The sequence below is a fragment of the Lactuca saligna genome, chromosome 5 (genome assembly GCF_052625555.1).
Source record: "Lactuca saligna cultivar CGN05327 chromosome 5, ASM5262555v1, whole genome shotgun sequence".
In the NCBI taxonomy this organism is placed as follows: domain Eukaryota; kingdom Viridiplantae; phylum Streptophyta; class Magnoliopsida; order Asterales; family Asteraceae; genus Lactuca; species Lactuca saligna.
The window spans coordinates 302,822,899-302,848,440 of NC_136421.1; the positions used below are offsets into that span (position 1 = coordinate 302,822,899).

General features: G+C 35.6%; 3 protein-coding genes across 7 annotated transcripts; 1 reads left to right on the plus strand and 2 right to left on the minus strand.

The window, feature by feature from the left end:
* Positions 1–1,218: 1,218 nt before the first annotated feature.
* LOC144998498 (RNA polymerase Rpb7 N-terminal domain-containing protein) lies at positions 1,219–3,789 on the minus strand. Its single transcript, XM_078958245.1, has 8 exons — positions 3,606–3,789; positions 2,438–2,557; positions 2,201–2,296; positions 2,031–2,118; positions 1,818–1,902; positions 1,683–1,746; positions 1,496–1,582; positions 1,219–1,410 (listed from the first exon to the last, which is right to left on the minus strand). Exons 2-8 carry the CDS (start codon positions 2,546–2,548, stop codon positions 1,360–1,362), a joined length of 582 nt encoding a protein of 193 aa, XP_078814371.1. The 5' UTR covers positions 2,549–2,557; positions 3,606–3,789; the 3' UTR covers positions 1,219–1,359.
* Positions 3,790–15,573: 11,784 nt separating this feature from the next.
* Positions 15,574–17,258, plus strand: LOC145048422 (protein FAR-RED ELONGATED HYPOCOTYL 3-like). 2 transcript variants are annotated; one of them, XM_078996896.1, is made up of 4 exons: positions 15,574–15,717; positions 16,081–16,490; positions 16,563–16,780; positions 16,859–17,258. In XM_078996896.1, exons 1-3 carry the CDS (start codon positions 15,669–15,671, stop codon positions 16,749–16,751), a joined length of 648 nt encoding a protein of 215 aa, XP_078853022.1. In that variant the 5' UTR covers positions 15,574–15,668; the 3' UTR covers positions 16,752–16,780; positions 16,859–17,258. The 2 variants fall into 2 exon arrangements, with proteins under 2 accessions (XP_078853022.1, XP_078853021.1); XM_078996895.1 differs by having other exon boundaries at positions 16,862–17,258.
* Positions 17,259–19,123: 1,865 nt separating this feature from the next.
* Positions 19,124–21,414, minus strand: LOH1 (RNA-binding CRS1 / YhbY (CRM) domain protein). 4 transcript variants are annotated; one of them, XM_078996898.1, is made up of 4 exons: positions 21,150–21,414; positions 20,441–20,762; positions 19,946–20,356; positions 19,124–19,845 (listed from the first exon to the last, which is right to left on the minus strand). In XM_078996898.1, exons 1-4 carry the CDS (start codon positions 21,251–21,253, stop codon positions 19,306–19,308), a joined length of 1,377 nt encoding a protein of 458 aa, XP_078853024.1. In that variant the 5' UTR covers positions 21,254–21,414; the 3' UTR covers positions 19,124–19,305. The 4 variants fall into 4 exon arrangements, with proteins under 4 accessions (XP_078853024.1, XP_078853023.1, XP_078853026.1 ...); XM_078996897.1 differs by having other exon boundaries at positions 20,441–20,765; XM_078996900.1 differs by having other exon boundaries at positions 20,441–20,740; positions 21,150–21,263.
* Positions 21,415–25,542: the final 4,128 nt, after the last annotated feature.

Sequence of the window (25,542 nt, forward strand, 5' to 3'; positions counted from 1 at the left end):
GCACTCGTATTTTAACCTGGTGCACCTAATAGAAAAAACATAAATAAATAAAAAAAAATTACACTACGTGTCGGAATCGGAGCAATGGACCCCCCGGGCTCCACTAAGATCTGCCACTGTTGAAGATATTATTAGAACTAGAGGAGGTTTTACGACCGCAAAAAAATAATGGATCTTTGACAAATTTCTCGATGCACTTTGCATCCGCATCCGCATCCACATACATCTCCTTCTACGCTACCACCACAAACATCCCTTCATCTTCACCACTCACATGCACATCCTCCTCTGCCACCATCATCACCCACCCTCATTCCCTCCTCCTTCTCACTGCCAACCCACACCTCCTTCGTAATTACCCCACCCCTTTATCTTTTTGGGAGATCCCATCTCTCCTTACGATACCATCTCAACACAATCAATTATTCGCTCCGGTGGTAAATCAATCCTCCCTAAATAAATAGAAAATATGCCTCGGGATGGTATCATATTCTTCTATAAACCTCGAAAGTCTTTTTAAGTTTTGTAAAACCAGGATTGAAAAATCCTACCATATTCAAATTCATTCGCAAGGACTTGGTATTGCCCTATACATTAAAACTTGATGTTGATGAATTAAAAAAAATAGGAAAAAAAACATCTTAATTAAAAAAAAAAAAAAAAAAAAAACATGATCATTGCGGTCATGTTGCACATGGAGCATCATGAGTGTGCTCCACCAATTTGATATGAATTGATGAAGTAGTGATGCTCTATTGTATAATAAAACTGAGCAAGTGTGATTTTGTTAAGATCCTAAGATCCTAGCTCGGATCCTAAAATTGTAATATAGATCTTGCATTCGATAGACCATACTATGATTATGGTTGTTTTTCTCTTGCCAGATTCTAAAACCGTGATATCTAAGATCAAGATCGGGATCTTAACACCCATGAATACCGGATTTAGTGTTGTGAACAAGATTAGGAAGCTTGAAAGCTGATTTAAAGAAAGATTACTTCACTTGGATAGGAATTGATTTGATAACTATAGGAGTTTCCTCACCATACATGTGTTTCCTAATTTCCACCGAATTGTCAGCATCGATTAATTATTATAAGAACCAAGAAAAGTGTCATCTTTCTATTAGTTAAAAATTTCATAATAACCTTCTCAAGTCGAATAAAATTTATTAACGAAATTTGGTAATCATACTACTTAATTGATTTAAGTCTCATATGTCCCAAATGCTCTTAAAATGAGAAATTAAAATTGAAAAAAAATATATATGTGTTTTTAAGCTGAGAGTCAACAGTAGTTTGACAATTTCTGTACTAATTAAGCCCGGTATATTCATTCAGAAAACAGACGAAATTTGAACTAGACCCACCACGAAATGGGCCCCAAACCCGCTTCACACACAAGCGACCCCTGCAATTAATACAACAATATTTATTCAATTCTAAAATTTTAATTTTGGAATATGGAAACTTGAACAAATATTTTAGCAACTTACAATGACCACCATAGGTGCAAATGGCTTTGAATCTTTTTGCTCTTTTGGGATTTCAGGAAACTTAACCTTATGAACTCGAAACCTAATCTGCAATAAAAACAACAAATATTTTATAAAATTAATTGTAAGCTCTCAAAAATTATACAATGAAAAAGGACTTCTTGGACTCGGTTAAAAGATACTGAACCTCATCATATCCATCTATAAGATATTCTGCACCATCATATTTCCATATCCATTTAACTTGGTTCCTAATGATATAAAAAGGTGACACAAATTAACCCTAAATTTAAAATTTTAAAATTTAAAATTCACAACTCACTTGTTTTCTGAGTCAGGTTCAGCAGTGATAGGACTTGGCAGTAGGAACACTGGTATGTATATATCATCAAAAAATCCAACTGATACTGCAATTTCGAATTATCATATTATCACATAAACATGATTATTATTAATTATTTTTTATGCTATATTTAAAAAGTAAATACATTCTGTGTGTGTGTGTGTGTGTGTGTTTATATATAAAGAAACTTACAGCGTATACCATCGGCGTTAGATTCTTTAAGTTTTGCAGATATAATTTCTCCTACAAAGGGTTGAAATATTATCAGCCTGAATTTCACCTGCCAAAAAAAGGTCAATAATATTAAAATATTATTTATAGTAAAAAATATTAAGAGATAGAAGTTAAAAGTTAAGACATACTGTGTAGGTTGGAGCACCCTCATTGGCAAAGATAAAACCACCATCAATTGACTGGATATCATAAACAGATATGCAAAGTCCCAAATCTTTGATAATCTGTTAACATTTAAGAATTGTTTGTTTTTTTGTATGTGTTAGGATATATATAAAACAGGCATAAACAATATATATATATATATATATATATATATATATATATATATATATATATATATATATATATATATATTTAAAGACCTTATCTAAGAAAAGAGCCTCGAGCTCTCCCTTAATTGCTTCATTGATAGGAAGGCTCAAAAGATCAGGTTTCAATCGCAATGTATGCTCCAATTGGCTTAATTGGAACATATTTTACACCTGTTACATAAAATTGTGAAGTTTAATTAGGCAAATAGTTGTATAAAAAGTGTCACTATAAGTCAAGAATGGATTTTTATTTTATTTATCAAAATCAACAATTTGTAACGATGATAATTAATAAACACTGACATTGATGGATTGGTTTACAATTCTTGAAAATATGGAGGGAGTAACCGAACGTATTCCATCTTCTAAGGTAGTGTTTGGTATGATGGAATAAGGGAATGAATGGAATGGAATAATGGGAATCAATTAACTTGTCCATTCCATTCCTTTGTCATTCCAAATCATCCAACTCCATTCCTTCATTATTCTATTCCATCCAACCAAACATACCCTTAATTTTCACTTCATGTAGCTAAGAGCAAACAAACAGCTCAGTCAAGGCTTATCATTTCATGTAACCAATTAAATAAAATTTAACACATAGCAACATGTATTATAAGTGGAGCTCCAAACTCTCAATAGGAAGAAATACAAAAAGCAACCTACAAACATCATGAAAAACTCAATTTTCACATAAGTTATTCCTTCATTATGATTTCACCATATGATCAAAAAGACCATCAATGAGTATGATTTTCAGAAAACAGAAACAGAAGATGAAAATAACCTGATATGTTGAAGCAAGCAGAAACCTAACATAATCAAGTTCAAAAATTCGAAATTGATGAACATTTCTACATGGAGACAGAGGGTTGCTTGTTGAATGAAGTACTTATCACTAAAGCAATGAAAACATTCATTATATGGAATGCAAACTATTGAACGGGCAACTCATATCATGTGTTAAATTTACTCTGAATCTTTGAGAACAGGGAATACTATGAATGGCTATGCACACAAAACAGCAATTCAAGAACATGCTATTGCCTTTACTTCTCCATTAGCAGGCTCGTAGTTAATGTAATACTAGGTGCAATAAATAAATCCAAACTGTGGGAAGTTTATGTAAGGATAAAGAATCAGGGACTTTGAGTTTAAAAAACTTAATCAATAAACCTAATAAAGGTAGAAATCAAAGATGAAAGTTCAAAAATCGAACCTGAGAAGGAACGCCGGCTGGAGGTAGGGACGGAGGTGGAGTCTCCCCCGTCTGGTGTGGTCGGAGGTGGAGTCGCCGGATGGAGGTGTGGCCGGAGATGGCAGACGATGGTGTGGCGTACGTTGGTGAGGCGTGCCTTCGTCGCTCGGTAAGAATGGAGTAAGGTCACGGTATTTTCTTTTTCTTTTGACTAAATTGCTAAATCACCCCATTTGTTAAATAAGTTTAAAACTATGCCCATTTAATGAACAATTTTGTCAAAAACACCCTTTTCATCAAAAACTTCAATTTTACATCCTCTCATAAATTAGGGTTTACAACAATAATAACATCAAAAAATGTAAGTAAAAAAACTCACGAGAAAGACGACGAGGCCAATAGAGAGGGAATAATTTGATCGTTTGAGGTTCCAAGAAGTGACAACCGACTACATCATTACACCATTTCAAATTCGAAAAAGACTTGTGTAGGAGCATAGGACATGTTGTGGGACAGGGCAGGACTGCCCATGGCTTCCATATTAGAGACGGCGGCGGGCGGAAACGCATGGCGGACGAACTCGATTGCGTTCGCACGTACAGACAAACGAGAATCATTGATAATATTTTAAGTAAGAAAAAACACGCAAGACCTAGGAAAATCTCCAGAGACCCCGTCGCGGGGAGGGGCCTGGTGTTGCTTAGTGTCCCCATAACCCCTAAGGGGAGAAAGACCAGAAGAAGTTTGAAGAACAAGATAGATAGGAATTTTGGGCTGCTTAGCCGCCCCCTGACACCCCTCAGACTGTTGAGTGTCATCATCAGGAATCACAATAATCGCTTCCGGCGTCGAAGATATCAAATTCAGGAGGCGAGTAAAGTTACGCCTCGACTGAACTCGCTTACCAATATTAAGCGCACCAATAACAGCCTCTCCAATGGCTAAAATGACCTTCCTTTTGGCATGCACTCGCGAATGTTTAAGATTATGCCATCTTTGATATCCTCGACCACCTCTGTGGGGCTGGAGTAGGCACTGATAGGAGGGGCGACGGTTAAAATGGGGTGGGCGGTCAAAGGAGGCTCCTCGGACGATACTGATGTCCCTACTGCCACAGATGGGACAGGAGTAACAATGGTTAGAGCAAGCCAGTCGACACGATGGGGAGGAGGGAGATTATCGACCAAATCAGTCTCCTGATGCTCTAGCTTTCCCCGATAGCATTTCCGCAACACCTCATCCATAGATAACGGGGACTCGACCCTTGTACAGACACCAACACGGCAGGAAAGCATGTCACCAAGTACAAAACTAATATGTTACTTTCCTTGGTAAAAAAAGAGGGAAATGTAAAGAAGGAAAAGGAGAATGTACATAAAAAAGCACCTACCGTCAACGATAGTGAAAAAGATCGACATTTTCCCCTGTTATCTCCAGGAGGGACTCATCCCCACGCCAGTAAGCAGTGCTTCAAAGTACTCCTCATGGACAACCTGGATTCCTTTCAAAAGATCGACGACGGCTTGATTATGAGGAAATAGCTTAGGAGTGACGTCGACAAAGGTATTCACCCGATACCGACCAGTACTCGCCAAACCTTGGTTGACCCACAACCATTTGTCTTGCAAATTCTTGGGAGTTCTTCCGTCAGGGAGCAAGGTATGTCCCCCCCCCCCCCCCCCCCCCCCGGTCGAACAGGAAAAGTACACTTATCGCCGGTACAGCAGAACCTGAAGAAATACTTTAAAACGAAATAATCTGGGAGCAAGCCATTAGCATGACAAATTAGGGATGTGCGTTTGGACCGAATACCCAAACTGAAACCGAAACCCGGACTGGACTGACCCGAATTAGGACCGAATAAGTTATTTGGGTCGGTTCTCAGGTATCTATTTTTTCTCAATTCGGGTTTCGGGTTATTCGGTACGGGTTACCCAAATAAAAGTTTAATCGGGCCAAAAAGACCGACTCGGAAAATGAATAGTCACTTGAACCGAACAACCCAAATAAACCGGAAAGACTCGAATAACTCAAATAAACCGAAATGGCCTGAATAACCCAAATAAAGAAATTATATATTTAGTTTAAGAAAAAAATATATATTAAATTTATATATATATATATATATATATATATATATATATATATATATATATATATATATATATTGAACTAGATATAGAATTTCCTTATTTTGGTTATTTTGGCCATTTCGGTTTATTTAGGTTATTTCAGTTTATTTGGGTTATTCGGTTTAAAAACATAGTGTAAATGTTTATTTGGGTTATTTCGGTCCTTTCGGGTTAATAACCGAACTGAAACTCGTATTACCTGAACCGCACCGGTCCGTATTAGTATAACCGGTCCGGGTTTTGGTTCCCATTTTTCATCCAATTCGGATTTCGGGTTCGGGTTGGTTCTGGCCCGAAGCACATCCCTGTAACAAATCATCTCAAACGCCAACATTTTATTTACGATGTTAGGAGTGCGCATCAGAACACTGCACCCGAAGTTTCTGCAAAACTTCCTCTTGAAAGTCTGAAAGAGGAAGACGTAAACCAGCGTTAAGAGTCTTTAAGTAGACCCGCACCTTACCCGGTGGGGGGGGGGGGGGGACAGAATCATGGCAACAAGCAACGGGAACTCAACACCGTCCGCCAGTGAAAGGCCGTACGCATCTCCAAGAAGTTTGAAATCGACCTTAGAAGGGGGTGCACCAAGTTGACTGGCCATGAGAAAATGGTTAAGAATAACCCTAGAAGAAGAAAAGAAAGAGAGGAAAGATAGCGTGAAAAGGAGGTGTTAAGCGTCCTTATAAAGAAAGGGAAAGGTGGGATATTAAAAATCCCTAACATGACGACGTAACTGACAACCATGATGAGCAGTCACATCGCCATTAAAATCGAAGCAACGGATAAACCAGAAACGGACACGTGAACATAGTAGTTGAGTCCAAAACAGTGTCGCTAGCGTAGTAACGCTATGGCTACTGGACTAGGGGACTTGATAACGTGCCCTAGCAAGCATGAAAGGAATTGTATCCGACCATGACAGAACGCCTCAAGGCATAGGTCGCCTGACAGGACCGACCCGACGAAGCTTAGCGCCCGCCATGTAACGCCCGATTCCTGGTATGTATTTAAATAATAATTATTCATTTTTGCAAGGGGACTCGACTAGTTGGAGGCCCCAAACTCGTCGAGTAGGAACAAAACATTTTTGGACGCAGGATTTGAAGTCTATTCGACAAGTCGAGGAGCCACAAATCGAAGAATAGGACTGCGAGAGTGAAACCCTAATTCTTAGGGTTTACACCCTATTTAAAGACCTTAACAACCCATTTTGGCCTACCTCATCGCCTCCATTAGTCCAGAAAACCCTAATTCGAAACCCTAACCCATTGTGAGTGTTCTTGAGCCATTGTTGTGTGTTATTGGTGATTTTGAAGCTTGAGAAGGAAGAGGAAGCTTGGGGGTTCAAGAGGAATCAAGTAGTTCCAGAGTTTGTGCTCCATTTCCAGTTCATTTGAGGTATAAAGTCTACACCTTGACTATTCATTTGCTAGATGTCTTCATGGAATAGTTTAGGGCTTTCAGGGGCATATTTTGGAACCCTTCATGGATGCAATCATGTTTTGGGGTATTGACTTCAGATCTGGGAATTTTGAGGGACTCCATGGCATAAAGGTGCTAACTTTATAGCCATGGGAGACCCATGAAACTTGTGAAACTCATTTTAGGGTCTTTTGAGTTAAATAACCCATACATGAACGTAAAGTTCGTAACTTTACGTATTATATCGACCCTATGAGGCCATATCTACATTTTGGATGCATTAAGCCCGACTAAAATAGACTATATGGGTTTAAACTATGGGGGAATCGTCGAGTCGCTCATACGACTCGACGAGTTGGGTCATGGTTCCCCAACCTTTTCTGTTATCGAGCAAACTTGTTGAGTCTAGAAGATGACTCAGCAAGTTGGACGTGTTTATGGACTTGAAGATCAAAGAACTCGACGAGTGTAAGGATGAACTCGGCGAGTTGATGGAAAATGTCTCAACATCTATGAAGTAAAACTTGACGAGTTCAAGGAAGAATTCGGCGAGTTGCGAATGAAATGCCCTGTCTTGTATGAAGGGGAACTCGACGAGTTCATGGAAGGAATCGACGAGTTCAAACGGAAAGTCTCGATTCTGTCATAAGGAGAAACTCGACGAGTTAGAGGGTAACTCGACGAGTTAGATCGCGAGTTCAAGATTCTTTGAATCATGGAACTCGACGAGTTGACAGGCCAACTCAGCGAGCTGAATCAACCATAATGTTGACTTGGACCAGAAGGTTGACTTTAACCAGAGTGTTGACCTTTGACTTGACCATTAACCAGTGTTGACCCTTAAGGGTTATAAGTTTAAAAGAGTAATTAAAAGAGATTTTATGTGTAGGAGTTTGAGGAGAGTTGATCCCAACACCAAGTACAGTTCAACGACTTCATGCCATTGAGATGAGTTACCTTCCAGTAGAGGTGGGTCTAAGGCACCAATGCCGGCCCACCAGTAGGTGCTTATGATTGAGATGATTGTATTTGTGATAATTGTCTGGTAAGCCACTATCTGATATGCTTTTATGTGCTAGGATGATATGATATTATGTGTTAGTGGTAGGAAGGGTGAAATAGTCCCCAGATACCGGTTGAAAGATACTGAATGAGTAGACAGTACCCATGCATGCCTAGCAGTATGTTCATGTTATGTTTTTATGTGGTAGTGGTACGAGGTGAAATAGTTCTCGGTTACCGGATGAAAGATACCGAGGGGAGCCTAGCTCCCGGTTACCGGTTGGAAGATACTGAAGAGGAGTCCAACCCTAGTTATGCTAGACAGATACCGAAGGATAGGCATTATGTGTATGTGGTATGATGGGGGAACTCACTAAGCTTTGTGCTTACGGTTTTCATTTTTGGTTTCAGGGACTTCCTCTTCAAAGGGAAAGGAGACGACACGATAGCAACGTATCAGACACGATTTTCCGCACATGAGATTTTTGGGATTTATACTCTGACATTGTTTTATCATGATATGTTTTGACTATTGATACTATGGTTTTGATATGATTTGATGCTATGGTTGTTTTCAGACGAATGGTTTTATAATTATTAAACTTAAAATGAAAATTTTTGGTTTGTATTTTTAGGATGTTACACGCCAGCGCCCCTGAGAGCAGGGCGCTCCCGTAGAAAGGCTCGCCTCGCTTGGGGTGTCTTCCGCTCCGAGACAAATGTAACGGTCAAGATACAAAGCAAATGTTCAGGTCATTACTACCAGAACCAATCACAGTGCTATGACAGATAGAGGAGCATGATCCTCCTATCAGCGCTCTTGATCCTGTCGGCTCTGACGATCCTGTCCCGTACGGATGATCAGGAGCACCTAATATAAAAGGCTACCATCAAAACCCTGATAGGTAATCAGTCTTCTCCAAGTAATATACACCAAAACCCTAGAGCACCTAACTAACTTGACCATCAGAGCATCTTCCCGGGAGCTCATCCTGGGAAACGGTTGACGACCTCTTTTCAGTGTGACCTCGCAGATCCGTCTCCGGTGCAGAAGCACTCTCCCAATGTGACATCCCCATTTTCACGGCTAGAAAAGACCGATTTTTTTTTATGCTTTATAAAAATCAGAGTACCTCTTTTAATAAAAATGTTGTGGAATTTGTTCCCAGTAAAACATGATAAATACGTTATCAAAGCATTTCCGAAGAAAAGTATTTTTATTCATTTTAAAATATTTGGGATGTCATCGTCAATACGGAAACACAAGCATAAACATAACTTACATTCATTATCACTAGTGATTTATATCTCCTTAATCTCTCAGTGTAATGTGACTTCATATCAACACATGTGATATAAATAAACTTAGTGGGTCAGGTTGGGAAGCCTGGTGAGTACATAGAGTTTTCAACCCACAATAAATAAGTTTATTAAGTTTATCAAACCAAACAAACCCGATTACCCGTTCCCGTTATCCTTACTTTACGTCCCTAAAGCATCTAACACAAGGGACCTAGTCTAAGGACTTTCATCGGGGTGACAACACATTCTTCGGGGGTTCCTCATCAATTCATGTCAAATAAGGAAACCATGTGGGGGATGGAGTATTGCTGGTGAGCACACAATTCAAATAAACACCTACATGTTGCGAGTCTGCTAGCATTCCACTGGACTGTCTAGAATAGTCCGTGATCGTCATCTATACTCTGCTAGATGACTGGATCATCAATAAAATCTATAACGAGGCCTCTCATTATTTTATTTGGTCACACAACAACTATTACATCTATCCATGTTTTACCCAACACATTTTGTAGATATAAAATACATATATAGTTTAAATCATTTAAAACATGTATAAAATCGTTCATCAAACATAGATAGCAACTATACAGATAATATGCACACATAACACGTAACTTATATAAAATACTTCATATCTATGTGTAAGATGAAAGTAACTATGCAATCACCTGATAAGGTGGTGATTCTGAATTTAGACAACGCTTCGTTACTTCTTAAAACAATTTCCTTCGACAAAAACCTAGTATCATTAAAACTAGGGTTTAGTTTAATATTCACCAAGACTAATTAATAGTATAGCTATTATTACTATTATATAAGCGTTAAACAATACTTATATAACCCACAATAATAGCCCAAGTACTTATTATAAGTTCCTAATAACATTACTATATTAAAACATAAGCTATACTAAAGATAGGTTAGGCGTAGTTCACTTACAACGGGTTTTTATCAAAACCGGGCTTCACTGGAGCAGCGTTTCTGAGCGAAAGGCTCTTCTTCTCGGGGCCGTCGGGCACTCCGGGGCTTCCGCCTCGTGCTAGGGGGGTTCCCTAGGCTTTTCGGGGGGTTTCGGGGCGTAGAGAGAGAGAGAGAGTATAGAGAGATGAATGAAGGGTTAAGGTGTGAAGAATGAAGGAGAGGATGTCTCTATTTATAGGAGGATGAATAGGCTCCCACGTCGTGGCCATTTGATGCCCACTTTGTGGCCAGCTGGGTGCTGACACGTGGCATCGCACACATGATGGAAATCAACCGATTTTCAAAAAGTCATAAATTTCGCATACGAGCTCTGTTTTCGACGTTCTTTATATCCACGCATAGGTAAAAATAAGATCTACAACTTTCATTTTGAATTTGTCGGCTAATTCTTGACCGATCTTAAATTTAACAGTAGGAAGAGATTAGACTATTAAATGACCCGAAAAATTCGTAACTCCTTCATATGGACTCCGTTTCTGTCTGTCTTTTACTGTTGATTTCCTATTAATGAGATATTCGACTCTCATTTAGGTCGCGTAAGCCAAAAACTGCTCGAACTAAAATTCGAGTTTCGGGCCGTGCACTGTAAGCCAAATATTAGAAAAATCATAATTTCCTCATACGAAGTCAGATTTGAGCGTTCTTTTTATGGACGCTCTCAGGTTAACATATTCTATGACTTTCATTTAGATCACTAAGGCTAAAAGTTGTTCTATCATAAATTCTCTATTTACGTCTTCCCGGTGCCGTACCGGTTCCGTCGCGAAACTTCGACGGGTCATAACTTCTTCGTAATAACTCGGATTTCGGTGCTATTTATATGTACGAAACCCTTGGTACATATTCTACTACTTGGTTAATATTATTTATTCTAAATAATCTTTTGTCTAAAAGTCGTTTCCAACCCCTATTATCTTTAAATTGAGTAGCACGGATCTACGGGCGTTACAATTATCTCCCCCGTTAGGATGATTACGTCCCGGAATCATCAACGAAACAAGACTCACATGATGACTCCATACGTTATCTCTTCATCCTAAGTAATAACCGTAACTTTGATGTTTCTTCGAATGAAACGCTCTTGCCTTTGGTTTTGGTGGAATGTTGGGCCTTGTCGCCTTTTTCTTCTTTGTGCAATCCTTAGCAACATGCCCTTCTTCATGACATTCGTCAAGGATCATATGGAACACTCTTTCTTCTTTGGGCACAGCCCTTGGGGTGGCTCTAACGACCTTGTATGTTGTGACCTCACAAATCTGTCTCCGGCGCAGAAGCACTCTCCTAGAGCAGGTGGTCAGAGCGGATGTCGCATCAATAAATATACGCATATGTATATGTATATGAATAAATATACACATATGCATATGTATATGAATAAATATACACATATGCATGTTATATGCATGCCAACATAACGTATCCAACAACAAGCTTTTCAATATCATTAAACAAGGCCTCACAAGATCTTTGCCTACTCTTTTCATTTAAAATTATAAAAATAAGTATATTATTTAAATTGTTTAATAATTTATATATTCAACTCATAGATTAATATTTTTTTATGAAAATATGCAACAATTAAATTGTATATAATACAATAATTGTTATGCCTCACATTTCGTAAAAGTTAGAAATTACAATATGTTTTTATTTATTCATACATTATATATTTTACTTTTAAAATCTGATTTGGAAATAAAACAAATAGTAAAAAATTATAATAAATACATTAGTAGAGATGCTTTAAGTTTCTTGTTTCACATCTTAAAGTATATCATATAAAATGGGTAAAGTGTTTGAATGATATTTTGGAAAAGAATCATGTCAGCATGGATCACAGTGAATGGGTCAGATACCCTACAAATATGGAACATGAATTTGTAAGCAAAAGTACAACATGGTATGGAATTGGCAATTACGTAGAAGATAAAAACCAATATTATGATATATCAAGAGGAAAGATGGAAGGAATCATTCACATAGAAATTTTGACTGATAAGAAAACCAGCATTACAATTAAGCTCCTGTAAACAACAACTGACAATAATACCCTTCAAGAATGTTTGTGGACAGTTGTTAATTTAAGATGGAGGAGGAGTTGTGCCAAAAGTGAGATTTGTGGATTGTTACCAGACGCATCAACTGATAACTCAAAAAGCATATAAAGCAAGTTACCACCACTTGAAGGAGCTTGAGAAGAAGGTGGCACTAGAGTTGAAGTTAAATCAAATTTTGCCTAATTTTCATTTAACAAAATAGGAACATGAACAATAGAAGGTGGAATTTCTTGTGCTTGTGGGACCGGGACTGAAGCAGATGAAGGAGAAGATCCAAGATCATCAATATCAAAATAAATTAAAGAACTTTCTCTTCTTAGTTCAGTTGGAGGAGGACTCTCATTAAAAGACGCCAAAATTGTTGAACTTCCAGCTACATTTGGAACTTCTAGCTATAGAAGTTTTTACAAAAATTGTTGAACTTTCAACTACAGTTGGAACTCATGCACTAGTTAGTGCTACATTTCTAAACTTGTTGGGGTTGAATACCCCCCCCCCCCCCCCCTATTTAGATCTAAAATAATTTTTAGCTAAATTGTTTTATGTAAGCTTATGGTTTTAATGGATGTTTTGTAAAACCCCAAGCGCGCTAGAACAAATTCTTTATTTTTCTACAAAAATAAGGATTTAATGCCCAAAAATTCAAAATAAATAGTTATAGATGAGATAAAAATCTGAAAAATTATAGAATTGATTTATGTACAAAATATGGATGTCACCTAAATTTTCATACAATTTGGTCACTGTTTGAAATTTTATTCAAATTTTTCGTTGAATTAGAGCATGAATTTACAAAACCGGGTCTTATAACTCAAATGCACAAACCAATATTTTCCCCAGCTTTGGGAACATTATTATAACCTGTACAAATTAATTTGTGAAATTTTGCAACTATTTACTATTTACTTTGAATTTTTCTTATTATTTAGACTTAAATTGCAAATTAATAACAAATTTCCTTCAAAATTCTCAATAAAAGTTCTAGACACTTATACCCTCTGTTAGAACGAGAATACAAATTTTTACAATTTTTGGAGTTTATTTAATGCCTTTATGGATTTTTGAACACAAAGCACCGTGAGTTCAATATTACCAATAATGAACCGAACAAACTTTGGGCACTTTACGACACCACTACTAGGATATATATATATATATATATATATATATATATATATATATATATATATATAAGTTAATAACCCGTGAGAACCACGGTTATAAAATTAATTAAATTTTCTTAGTAGAAATTCAAAATTATTAATCAAGTATTTCAAAAAAAAGTATTTTAAAAGAATTATTAATTAACAGATATTTTTTCAGTTATAAAAAATTGTGATTGTTGATTTAAATAAATACATAAATTTACATCATCTTATAATATATATTTATTTTATTTTATTTTTTATTCTAATGTTATTAATTTAATGTAATTAAAGTGTAAAATTTAAAATTTAAAATTTGAAATGAATAATCAATTAATCCTCTCTAAAAATGAAGATTTTTTTGCCACTTGTCACACGGTCATTCAATTTGCCAAATGTTATTTTGTGGTTATTTTGAATTTTTTTTTCCACGTATCATTTTATGAGTTTTTTTTTATTTATTTTTATTTTATTTATTTTTTTTATTTATTAAATTTCATATAATATTTTAATGTAATAATATTAATAAATATAGTAATAAATGAATATCAATTTCATTAATGAATTAACATTTAATTTCAAAATTTCCAAAATTAAAGCTCATTATTTTCTTTTATTTATTTAAATTATTTGTTTAAATTTAAAAGATAAAAAACATTTCCATTATAATAATTCATTATTTAACCTTTTTATTTAAATTAACTCATGTAATACATGGGTCTCACACCTAGTAATTATATGTAATTAGAGTGTAAAATTTAAATTTTTAAAATTTAAATAGAAAATTATTAGGTTGATATATGTCATGATAGGTGATATATAATATTAATGAGGATTTCTAATATTATGATATTATCAATAGGAGAATAAATTTATTCATTTATTAGAATAGGAAAATGGATATATATATATATATATATATATATATATATATATATATATATATATATATATATATTCACATTTAATAATTTAATAATGACATGTTAATTAGATATAAATACACCATAAATAATTTTTGTTAGAAATTGAAAATGTAATGGCTTTCACAGAATTAATATAATAGTTTCTCGAATAAAAATTAAAAAATATAATCCATTTTCTAAAAAATTACAATTTGAAATCTTATAAAAAAAACATGAGAAAATTACAAATTTAACCAAATACATTAATTATTTTGTGGAAAATAGCAAAAAAAAAAAAAAAAAAAAAAAAACTCAAATTACAAAATTAGCCCTTAAAATCGCTGATGGACTAAGTCCATCTGTGATTTCGCATTTCCATTTACGAACGTACAAGTGCCTAAAGCACATCCACACTTTAGGCATTTGTACGTTTGCAGATGGAACAGTCCATCTGTGATTTTGTACATTCTATCTGTGATTTCGTAACTATTTTGTATAAATGGTTTTTTTTCTTTATTTTTCACTATCTTTTTTTAGAGAAACTCTTTGTTTCCACCTTCCACCAGTTACAACGCAAACCAAATATTTATTCATTTTTTTAGAGAGGTTTTAAACAATTTTTCCAAAAAAATAACAACAAAAATGATAATTTTTAACTTTTTTTTATATATAATAAGGTTGTTTCGTAGTTAAACCCTATCAATTTCGTAGTAAAAAACACACACAGACACAGAATCGCAGGTGAATATAGAAGAAATCGCAAATAGACATAATACATCTACGATTTTAGGCTGGAAAGGGGTTATACATACAACGAAAAAAACTCACTTGCGAACGTACAAGTTGCTAAAATATGTTTATGCTTTAGCTACTTGTATGTTTACAGATGAAATGGCAAAATTACAAATAGATCGTACCATATGTGATTTTAGGGTTTTTTTTTTTTTTTTCTTCACACAATAATTAGTGTATTTGGTTAAGTTTTTAATTTTTCTCAAAAAAAAAAAAAAAAAACATTTACGGTAACAAAAGGTTTATCAAGAAAATAAAACAAAGCGAAATCCTCTGTCGGCCTTCTCTCTGCTTCCTCAGGGCAGTTTAGTTTTTGTCACTGTGAATTTGTCTCTACAAGGCGATGATCGGCGCTCGTATCGGAGATTCATCACAAGATACACTGGAATTAGGTAAACTTAATCACTTTCTATTACTAATTTCAAGTGTTTCACTTCACATTAACCTTTTACCCTAACACCCTACTTCAGTATTGATTAATCGCCGTCATTCTATATAACATGCATAAATGGACCTATGTTAATCCACTCTTCAACGCAACCAATCTTCCGAACATGATAATTATATCTAACTAAAGTGTATAACCCCCAATTTGATCCCGGAGTTGCTGTGCATCGATAATGTTCTTACTTAGTCATGTGAGGAATGCATAATTGATTAATCGGCCCTATTTTAAAATTGATTACAGCAACTTGAAGAATATCATATAATCAAATGTAATCATATAGTTTAAAATGCATATTTTCCGGTGACAGTGGATGTGAATATAGCAGCTGATGGTAGTACTAGTGATGTTTCATGTGAAGAAAGGGGTGTTGAAGAACCTTGTGTGGGTATGGAGTTTGAATCCGAGGATGCTGCTAAGAAATTCTATGATGAATATGCACGACATACAGGATTCAAAATGCGTATCGATCAGTGTCGTCGTTCAGAAGTTGATAAAAAAATTATATCTCGCAGGCTTTCTTGTAACAAAGAAGGTTATTATACAAAATCCAAGAATCAATTTGGGCATATAAGGAAACAACATACGAGTTCAAGACAAGGTTGCAATGCAATGATGCTTGTGAGAGTAAATAAATTTGGGAAATGGGTTGTGACTAAATTCGAAAAAGACCATACTCATCCATTAGTTTTGTCAACTTGTCTTTCTGTCAACGAAGGGGTAAGTTTGTCATTTCTGTGATGTCATGTCTAAGGGTTCTTATAATCTTATTGGTTGCAATTTACTTGGTAGGATTGTAAAGAAAGGAGAATTCAAGGATTGACTGCAGAGTTGAAGCATCAAGATGGATTAATTAAGTTTTACAGGGAGCATCTATGCATGCTTTTAGGAGAAATTGAGCAGCAGACGGAAGTTTTGTCAACAAAAATCCAAGTTGCTGTTAATAATGTGAGAGAGATAGAAACAAAAGAGCAGAAATAGTAGAAGTAGCTACAGTTGAAGCATAGAAAGTGAGTTGAAATTCTGTTTGTATTTCTCATTAGTCACTTGGATCTTGTTATTTAGTGTATGTATATTTTTTTTGTTAGTAGGAACAAAAACATGTAGATGTACAAAATAGAAGTTCAAATTCTATACAAAACCGAGGATGTTGATGAAGATGATGATACTGGTTTTTAGAAGTAATGATCTTTGATGATTGATGCTGCTTAATTTTGATGTCAAGTTTTGCCGAAGGAAGGGGATGCATATGAAAATTGTTGATGTCTTGATCCATAACAGGCAGCTCAACAGCATTATTTTGATTTTGAGGTTAATAAGAAAAATACGAGAATTGGAGAAAGGTAGTATATGTACTCCTTGTATATGGAACTTGTATTGTTAGATCAAGAAGCCATTCAGGGACTTGTAAAATGACATAAAAAAACCTTGTAGAATGTAGAGTATTGAGTTTCTTTTAATAGTTAATAAAGGATATATTTGGAAGAATTTGAAAAAGTTCGGTAAGTTCATTGAAATGTTAGTCTGAATAGCCTCTTAGAAAGTTATAAGCTATTTTTTTTGTTTGTCACAACCTAAAATAGCTCAAAACATACGCTAATATGGCATGACATAGCCTTATTAGTTATTACTATTACTATTATTATTATTATTATTATTATTATTATTATTATTATTATTATTATATAGGGTTCGATTCTGATTTCTTGTTTTACGGTGTTGGTGGTGGACGGAGGTGATGATTGAAGGCTGGTTCTACAAAAAAAATTAGATTATTTACATTTAAAATATAAAAAGGAGCTGAATTCCATAAAAACCACTATAGTTTTTTTGTTTGTTCTTTTGTTTAACCACTAAAAGTTTTTTTGTTTAATTTTTTTAAAAATTTTTTATTTTTTATTTTTAACCATTGAAACGAAGGTGATATCGGCAGCATTTGTTTTTTTTGTGGTTTGGTTATAAACTGCAGCGCCAATTTTCATTTTTTTTTTTTTTTTTTTTTTTTTTGCATTAATAGTTCGATTTTTGCTCATCTCCAATTAACTAATAAATTTCACACCACTCGGTTTTATAGAATTCAAACCTGTTGTGTATATTTTTTTGAATTTACAGATGGATTTTTGGTGACCTCCAATTTACATGTATATATTAAATGAATGAAAAAGAAAAGAAAAATGACAGCAACCTAATGGATACGTACCCTAAACTTTGAATTCTATAAATGGATAATGTACTCAAAGGTAACATAGTTTAGATTGTGTACACATTTAATTATTTATTTATTTATTTTTTTTTATATATTTAATCCCTTATGTTTTTTTATTTTGTACATATATAACCAATACGCTTGATGGTCATATGTGTACAAAAGCAAAAACATAAGTGACTAAAATGTGTATACAATCTAAAGGTACATATATATGGCCATCAAACGTAATGATCTCATTACCATATGTATACAAAATAAAGAACATAAGAGACTATATATATATATATATATATATATATATATATATATATATATATATATATATATATATATATATATATATATATATATATATATATATATAAAACATAAATGACTAAATATGTACGATATCTAGGGGTGCAAACGAGCCGAGCCGAGCCTGAGCTTGGTCAGGCTCGGCTCGGACTCGTTTAAGTTATACAAGGCTCGAGTTCGAGCTCGGCTCGATTCGAGTTTTCTTTTACTGAGCTCGGCTTGGGCTCGTAAAGAATTATACGAGCTTGGTTCGGGCTCGAGCTCGGCTCGTTTGTCGTTTGATGTGCCTAAATAAGCTTAAGCTCGACTCAAGCTCTTTAAGAAGCTTGTTTACTAATACCCGAAATCCATAATTTCCTAAATATGTTTTTATTTTAATATATGAAAATAATAATAAATTATATTATATTAAAGTTCGTTTAGGCTCTCGAGCCTAATCGAGCTTAGTGACATAGGTTTGAGCTCGAGCTCGTTTAATAAACGAGCTTAATATTAAGCTCGAGCTCGGCTCGTTTAAAACCGATTTCGAGTCGAGCTTTTAACGAGCCGATCCTGAGTAGCTCGCGAGTAGTTTAGCTCGTTTGCACCCTAACGATATCTAAAGGTACCCTTTGAGTACATCATCCCTTCTATAAAACCAAGTGGTGTGAAATTTATTCAGTTAACCACCAACTTTAATCAAAAAATTATTCTTTCAAATGGCTTTGTGGTTTTCTACCTTTCTTTAAAACAAACTCTTTAACATTCAAACTTATGAAAAAAAATAAAAAAACAAACAATATTGGTATTTTTTTTTGTCAAATGTACGCCATTTAGGATGCCAACCAACTTAAATCGAGGTCAATGATTAAAAAAAAACATTATGTCATTTCATATGTTTAACAATCTATATGATATACAATCAAACAATTAGAGATGTAAAACACCAAAATGGAAATACTTCATGGCTAAATAGCAATGTTAACACTTGAAACAAAGGCAATCTAACTAATCAACCAAAACACAAAATGCCATAATAATCCAAACCCATCATCTTCTTCGTTTCTTCAGAAGTGAAGCAGCTCGTAGAACCACTCGATCAACCTCATCAAAATCAAAATCGGGCCCCACATCCTTTTCCTTCTTTGAGCCCGCAGATATCCTCCTTAAATGTTCCTCAAAATCTTTTTCATCCACCTTACTTTGAACCTGAAACTTGTCAAATTCATCCAAATAAAGCGGTTTTTCATCCTCGTTCTTTATAATCTCTTCATCCGTTTCACAATCTGTCTCAAAAATATCCGACAAATCTTCTGAATCCGAAACAAGTTCCGAACCATTAACACAATCATCATCATCATCATCATCATCTTCATTGAACTTATTATCATTTTTACCGAGTTCTCTCAGCTTTTGTTTAGCTTCAAGTTGAAGATTTGAATGTTCTTGAGGTTCATCAAATTGTGTATTTAGATCAATTTCTGATTCATTTTCAGCCTTTGCATGAAGAAGCTCAAGATCATGTTCAAGTCTTGGAATGTATCTTCTAACTGCACGAAGGGCGTCTCTGTATTTTGATTTGTCTAATGCCTGCAAGATAGGTAAAAGGTCAAATAGGGTTGGATTGGAACGGGTCGGGTCGGGTCGACCCATTTTGATCACTCACAAAAAAAAAAAAAAAAGAATATACCTTTTTCCTAGGGAGGGTAACCCTAGGGGACATTATCTCTGTAGGTGGTTGTGAATAATTCTTTCCTCTATACATAATAATGGTTTCATCATCTTCCAGAATTTTAAGCACAATTCCTCCAGTCAATCTTGCAAGCTCTACTGCCATCTCCTTCACCTCCTCTCGTGTAAATGTCTTCACAATCACTTGCAGAGTCTCGTGTTTTTTCCAATGCAAATGCATGTTGAGAATCACACCTTGATATATTCCCCTTCTTCCAATTGGCACGTAATTCTTGCTTTTTATGCCCATTTTCAAGAAGTAAAAGTGTTCTTCGGGTGTCAGGATTTCTGGATCGTGGGTTGTTTCTGATGATTCTTTTGGTTCGATCTTCTTCAATGCTTCAACCAATCGTTCCTCCTTTTTTCGAGCCTAATAATAATAATAATGATGTTTGTTATTTGTTGGAAGAGTTTATAATTTGGATGTGTGTATAAAACATTAAACAAAGTTTACCTTTCTCAGTTTGAAGAGAATTTTTTCTTCTGATGTCATTCTTTCATAATCTTTCTTCTTCTTGAATCTGAAGAACTTGAGCCATCTTACAACTGCTCTTTTCCCCTTTAACTTTTTCCTCTTTGGTTTAGTTTCAGCTGAACCATTAGCTACAGTCTCGGTTCCATGGCTCAATGCTGGCTCAATAACTTTGAGAACTGTGTCAATAGGAGCTGAATGATACCACACCATACCCCCACCCCCATGGAAGCATCTTTTGGCTCCATGTAATGAAATAACAGCTTGTTCATGATGCAGAACCTTGTATATAACATCAGAAAAACTACTATACTATGAGATTAGCAGAAAAACCCTCTAATGGTGAAGAGCTAAAACGAAAAGAAATAGGAGTAGCAACCTTATTCAGTCATGTTTTTATACTTATGAGAATTGAACATGGCTGGTATAACCAGATGAACACAATTACAATACTCTGGATCTTGATTAAATTCGAATAAGAACAGACAAGTAATTTAAACAAAACTGAAATAACCAAGCTAACTAACTAGCAAAATACTCAATCGTCCCCCTTACGTACCATGATATCTATCAACTGATCAATATCAAACACAGTTTCTTCACATTTGAGTTGGAAGCACGCATTTTGATGAACGATATAAACTTAATATTGTGGACGATTCGTAATCAGATGCAACGGGAGAGTGTGTACCTGGGCTCGTGAAGAAATTGGCGATATAGAAACGGGGTGAAGATGAGATTCTTCAGCTGTTTCGATTTGCAAAATGTCATTGAAGCTAGAGCTCCTATCATCATTTCATGATTTTTTTCCCTTCAAGTGCTTCCCTTTACGATTGCCTAGGGTTTATGTTGGGTCGAAGGGAGCTTTGAGCCAAAGCTCAAAATTCAAATGCCCCTATAGTTGAAACCTAAACCCTAGTTTTTCTGAGTGTGAATTTGTGAGGGTAAACGTTCGGTGAAGCGAATTTCGATTTTCCTTTAAAAAATTTTGAAATTTTAAAATGTCAATAAATTTATTAAAAGTGCATTTAGACAGGTGAGTTTTTCTGACTGTGGGTCGAATGCATTAATATCGATCTACTAGATTATGTATCCAGGGTAGAGATGCACACAAAAACCGGTTTCACTATTCAAAATCGGATCCAATTCGAAACCGAATTGGGTCAAAATCGGTTTTGACCAAATCGAATCGGATCGGATTTAAAACCAGATTTCGGTCGGATCGTAATCCTATATTCCAAATCGGATTTGATACCGGATCGTAAACCGGATTCACTAAAAACCGGATCCAATCTGCCCCAAAATCTGCTTAAAACTCATTAAATGGTTTAAATCGGTTTCAAATCGGATTCGGATTTTGGTTGGAACCAGATCGGATTTTGACCAGATCGGTTTTTTGATGATGTAAGCAAAACCGGATCGGATCAGATCGGATTCGGGTTTTGTGCATCTCTAATCCTGGTTATAGGATAGTGATATGCTAGTATATAACTGATTGGTAGAACTGTATGATCATCTGTTTTTGTTGGTTCTGTGTTTATGTTTATCTGTTATATATGTCGATATATTGTGTTGAGTTGAGGCGGTCTTGCTTTGTGCTATACGCCAAGACACCTGGGGGCGACCGGATAGGCTGTAGGCCCTGCGAGGTGGTTTAATTATGTCGGCGGTCTATAGAGCGGTCCAGATAGGTTGTAGCCCATGCGAGGCGGTCCAGTTACGTCGAAGGCTTGTAGAGAGATCCGGATAGGATTTAAACCCTGTGAGACGGTCTAGTCAGGCTGGTTGCTCATATTTGTATGCTTGTTTGTTATGTGGTGTGCTGGTACTTTGGAGGAGTTCACTAAGATTTGACTTACAATTTTAGTTTATGGTTTCAGGTACTTCAGAGGATCGTGGGAAAGAGAAGGCGTGATCGTGCACATCTTCCTGTTTTATGTTACTGGGTCTTGGAAAAACTATGATTTTGAAATAATACTTTTGAAATAATGACTCTTTCTGTAAACAATGTTGGTTAATTGTTAATTTTGAAAATTTTAAATTTCTTTGATTTTTGGAGAGAGCCTTGGTTTGAGAGAACTGGATGAACATTCGTGTGAATCCAGACTAAAACTAGGGAACTACAATTTTTTTAATGGTTTTCAAAATAACCAAGGAAGGATGCGATGTGTAAGATCAGCCGGAGCAAGTGAGTATACCCTAAGTTACCCACACTATTATTTGATATTATGTTTATGTTAGAACAACATGCTACTGGTAGGCTAGGGATCTTCAGGAGTTGCATGATAGGATTTCCTGATGTATGATGCCTTATTTCCAATAGAGTTTTCTTGCTAATATTTGTATGACTCTTTCAGGTGTGAATGAACTATTAGTTGAATGCATTAAGTCACATGATGCATGGGTTAAATAATTTTAGAGTGAAGGATTTGGTCATATTACGCAGTTCTTGTCTGAGTCCAACCGTTGTCGGGTTAAATCTTTTAATCTAAGATTATTTAAGTTATGTTGCATGTGATTGTATTCATGAAGTAGTTAACTGGAACCAATGGGGGCCGTTTGGCAGTTGATGTTATGGTGAGGTATGGATCATAGGATAGCCTAGGGAGTATGTAGTTACACTTTAGACTATAAATCCTTATGGAAGATAGGTTGGACGATTTCTAGGGCTTGGATAAGCCAAAATCGTCCAAAGGGTATCTAAGGTAAGGATATGGATTAACTTAAAGTCTAAGTTATCCAATTAGGGTTTAAGCTGTAACCCTTAAGGAGTCTACAAGTATAAATAGACCCTATGGGATAGAGAATTCGGTATCCATCTAAAGTAGAGAGACTCTGGCCGAATTCCTCCCCTCTCCTCTCTCCCAAATCATCCTCCTTGCTATTTGGTGTTTGTAAGCCATTAGAGGAGTGACAATTGTGACTCTAGAAGCTCCAAGACAACAAGATCAACAAGGAATCCAAAGGTATGATTCTAGATCTGTTTCAATATTGTTATTACACCTAAATAGTCATTAGAAGTCTTGGATTCAAAGCATGTTTGATTAGAAAGCCTAGATCCAAGCATTAGGGTTTTGCATGCGCACATAGGAAAGTTCTTATGGCTAAAACCCATCAATGGTATCAGAGACTAGCTTGGTTTTCATTGAATTATTGCTTGATTGTATGAAACTAAACTGAAAAAATTCGATTTTTATGTTTCTGAGTCATGGACTCGGCGAGTTCCAAAGTGGACTCGGCGAGTAGGCCTGACTCGGTGAGTCCCTTTGTGTACTCGGCGAGTCCGAGCGTCAGGATTAGCCAAAAACGGGATTTTTTTTCATATTTATCTTATGGAAACTTACCTTAATCATATTAGATCAACCCTAATCCGATTAATAAAATATTTGATTTCCTTATATGATAATTATTAATCAAATATAGATAATTATGTGATTTAGATTATTTGTTATTTGATCCTTTATGTTTTAAATGTTTAAAACTTGTCCTCAAGTTTTGAAATTTATGTTTTGTGATTAAAAGTTTAATTTAGACAATTTAAATTTCAAACCCTAGAATTTTACAAGTTTAAAATACAACCTTATACTAATATAATATTACAAGATTAATATATGTATAACTTAAATGCTAGTCTTACCGTTAGTAGGCCTCATTCACGAAGCCGGTCTATAAGGTGGGTATAAGGTTGCGGCCTATAAAATGACGCTTAATGGGTGTACACTCACACCCACCGCTCGCTTGATTGGTGGAGGGTCGTTAGCCGAACGGGTAGGATAGGGCAACCTCATCCTCGCATTAAAAGTATAATAAGAAATACAAAGTAACTACATATTTTTTTTTTTTAAATTCCCAATCTTAGTTACTTTAGGAAAAGTGAATTGATGCAATCCCATGAAATTACACTTTGCACCTTGCTAAGAAGTTAGTGGAGCGTGTGTGGTTTACCGGCACACTAATTGGTTCTAAGTGAAGGTGGCAAAGGGTGATTCATTGTTTGTCATAGTTCGATGGAGCGTGTGTGGTTTACCGGCACATCGAATAGGTGATCGTTACAATGAAGGCACCATGTGAATTTGCATGGTAATTCACACCCGTTTTGTGATCCTCGGTATCCCAATCACAAACAAGAGGGGCATATCGAGATTTAAACATGCCATTGAAAAGTTTCAATGAATCTCATCCGAACCTAGGAATTCTTAATACATTTAGGACTTAAAGTTATGTTTTTCATGGTGGAGAATTAGTGAATCGTCATTCACTTACCTTCAAATTGTTTGCATATTAGATTACGGCATCCCTTTTCTAATGTGTAAATATTGTTGTTGGATCCTAGCCCTAATTCTTCTTATTGGGTGATAATTAGGGATTCATACTCTAATCTATCTTTGTCCTTTCTATTTGTAGATGTCGAACGCTAACAATGCTGCTGCAAGTTCTTTCACTTTGATGAGCCTTTGTCAAAAGGTCACCTTTGATGGAACGAACTTTAGCGAATGGATAAGATACATTCGCACAATTGCTCGCTATGAGGATAAGGAGTATGTCCTCGATGAGAAGCTCGAGAAAATCAACCCCAAAATCGCTACTCCCGCCGAAATCACCGCTTTCGAAACTCACGAGCGTGATGCAACGAAAGTGCATTGCATCATGATCGCGACCATGAACTCCAAATTCCAAAAGTTCTACGAGGTCACGTATCCGTACGAAATGCATCAAGACTTATTGGAGCGATACCATCAAAACGCGAGACAAGAGCATTATGAGATTTTCACGAACATGATTTCCGCTAAGATGGGTCATGGAGAATCTCTTACCGTGCACTTGCAAAAGATGCAAAGGTATGTCGACCGCCTTCGCAAGTTAAATGTTAACTTTGGGGAAGACTTGGCGATCGACATGGTGCTTCACTCTTTGCCTCCGAGCTACAATCAATTTAGGATGACCTATCACATGAACAAAGAAGAGGTCACCCTAAGCAAACTCCAAGGTCTCTTGAGGGTCGCTGAGAGCAACTTCAAGGACAAGTCTGTTGCACCAACTCCCAATCCGCCCGCTGCTCCTGTCTTGGCAATAGGACAAGGAAA

What these genes read in the sequence shown, in the direction of transcription:
- LOC144998498 (XM_078958245.1), bottom strand. Translation starts at nt 2,548, where the DNA reads ATGTTCCAATTAAGCCAATTGGAGCATACATTGCGATTGAAACCTGAT. An exon ending in AGGCTCTTTTCTTAGATAAG is followed by an intron (nt 2,297 to 2,437) that starts GTCTTTAAATAT and finishes AAATGTTAACAG; the next exon opens with ATTATCAAAGATTTGGGACT. An exon ending in TTATAGATGGATATGATGAG is followed by an intron (nt 1,583 to 1,682) that starts GTTCAGTATCTT and finishes TTTTTATTGCAG; the next exon opens with ATTAGGTTTCGAGTTCATAA.
- LOC145048422 (XM_078996896.1), top strand. Translation starts at nt 15,669, where the DNA reads ATGATCGGCGCTCGTATCGGAGATTCATCACAAGATACACTGGAATTA. An exon ending in ACAAGATACACTGGAATTAG is followed by an intron (nt 15,718 to 16,080) that starts GTAAACTTAATC and finishes TTCCGGTGACAG; the next exon opens with TGGATGTGAATATAGCAGCT. An exon ending in GTCTTTCTGTCAACGAAGGG is followed by an intron (nt 16,491 to 16,562) that starts GTAAGTTTGTCA and finishes TTTACTTGGTAG; the next exon opens with GATTGTAAAGAAAGGAGAAT.
- LOH1 (XM_078996897.1), bottom strand. Translation starts at nt 21,253, where the DNA reads ATGATGATAGGAGCTCTAGCTTCAATGACATTTTGCAAATCGAAACAG. An exon ending in CAATTTCTTCACGAGCCCAG is followed by an intron (nt 20,766 to 21,149) that starts GTACACACTCTC and finishes CTCATAGTATAG; the next exon opens with TAGTTTTTCTGATGTTATAT. An exon ending in TTACCCTCCCTAGGAAAAAG is followed by an intron (nt 19,846 to 19,945) that starts GTATATTCTTTT and finishes CCTATCTTGCAG; the next exon opens with GCATTAGACAAATCAAAATA.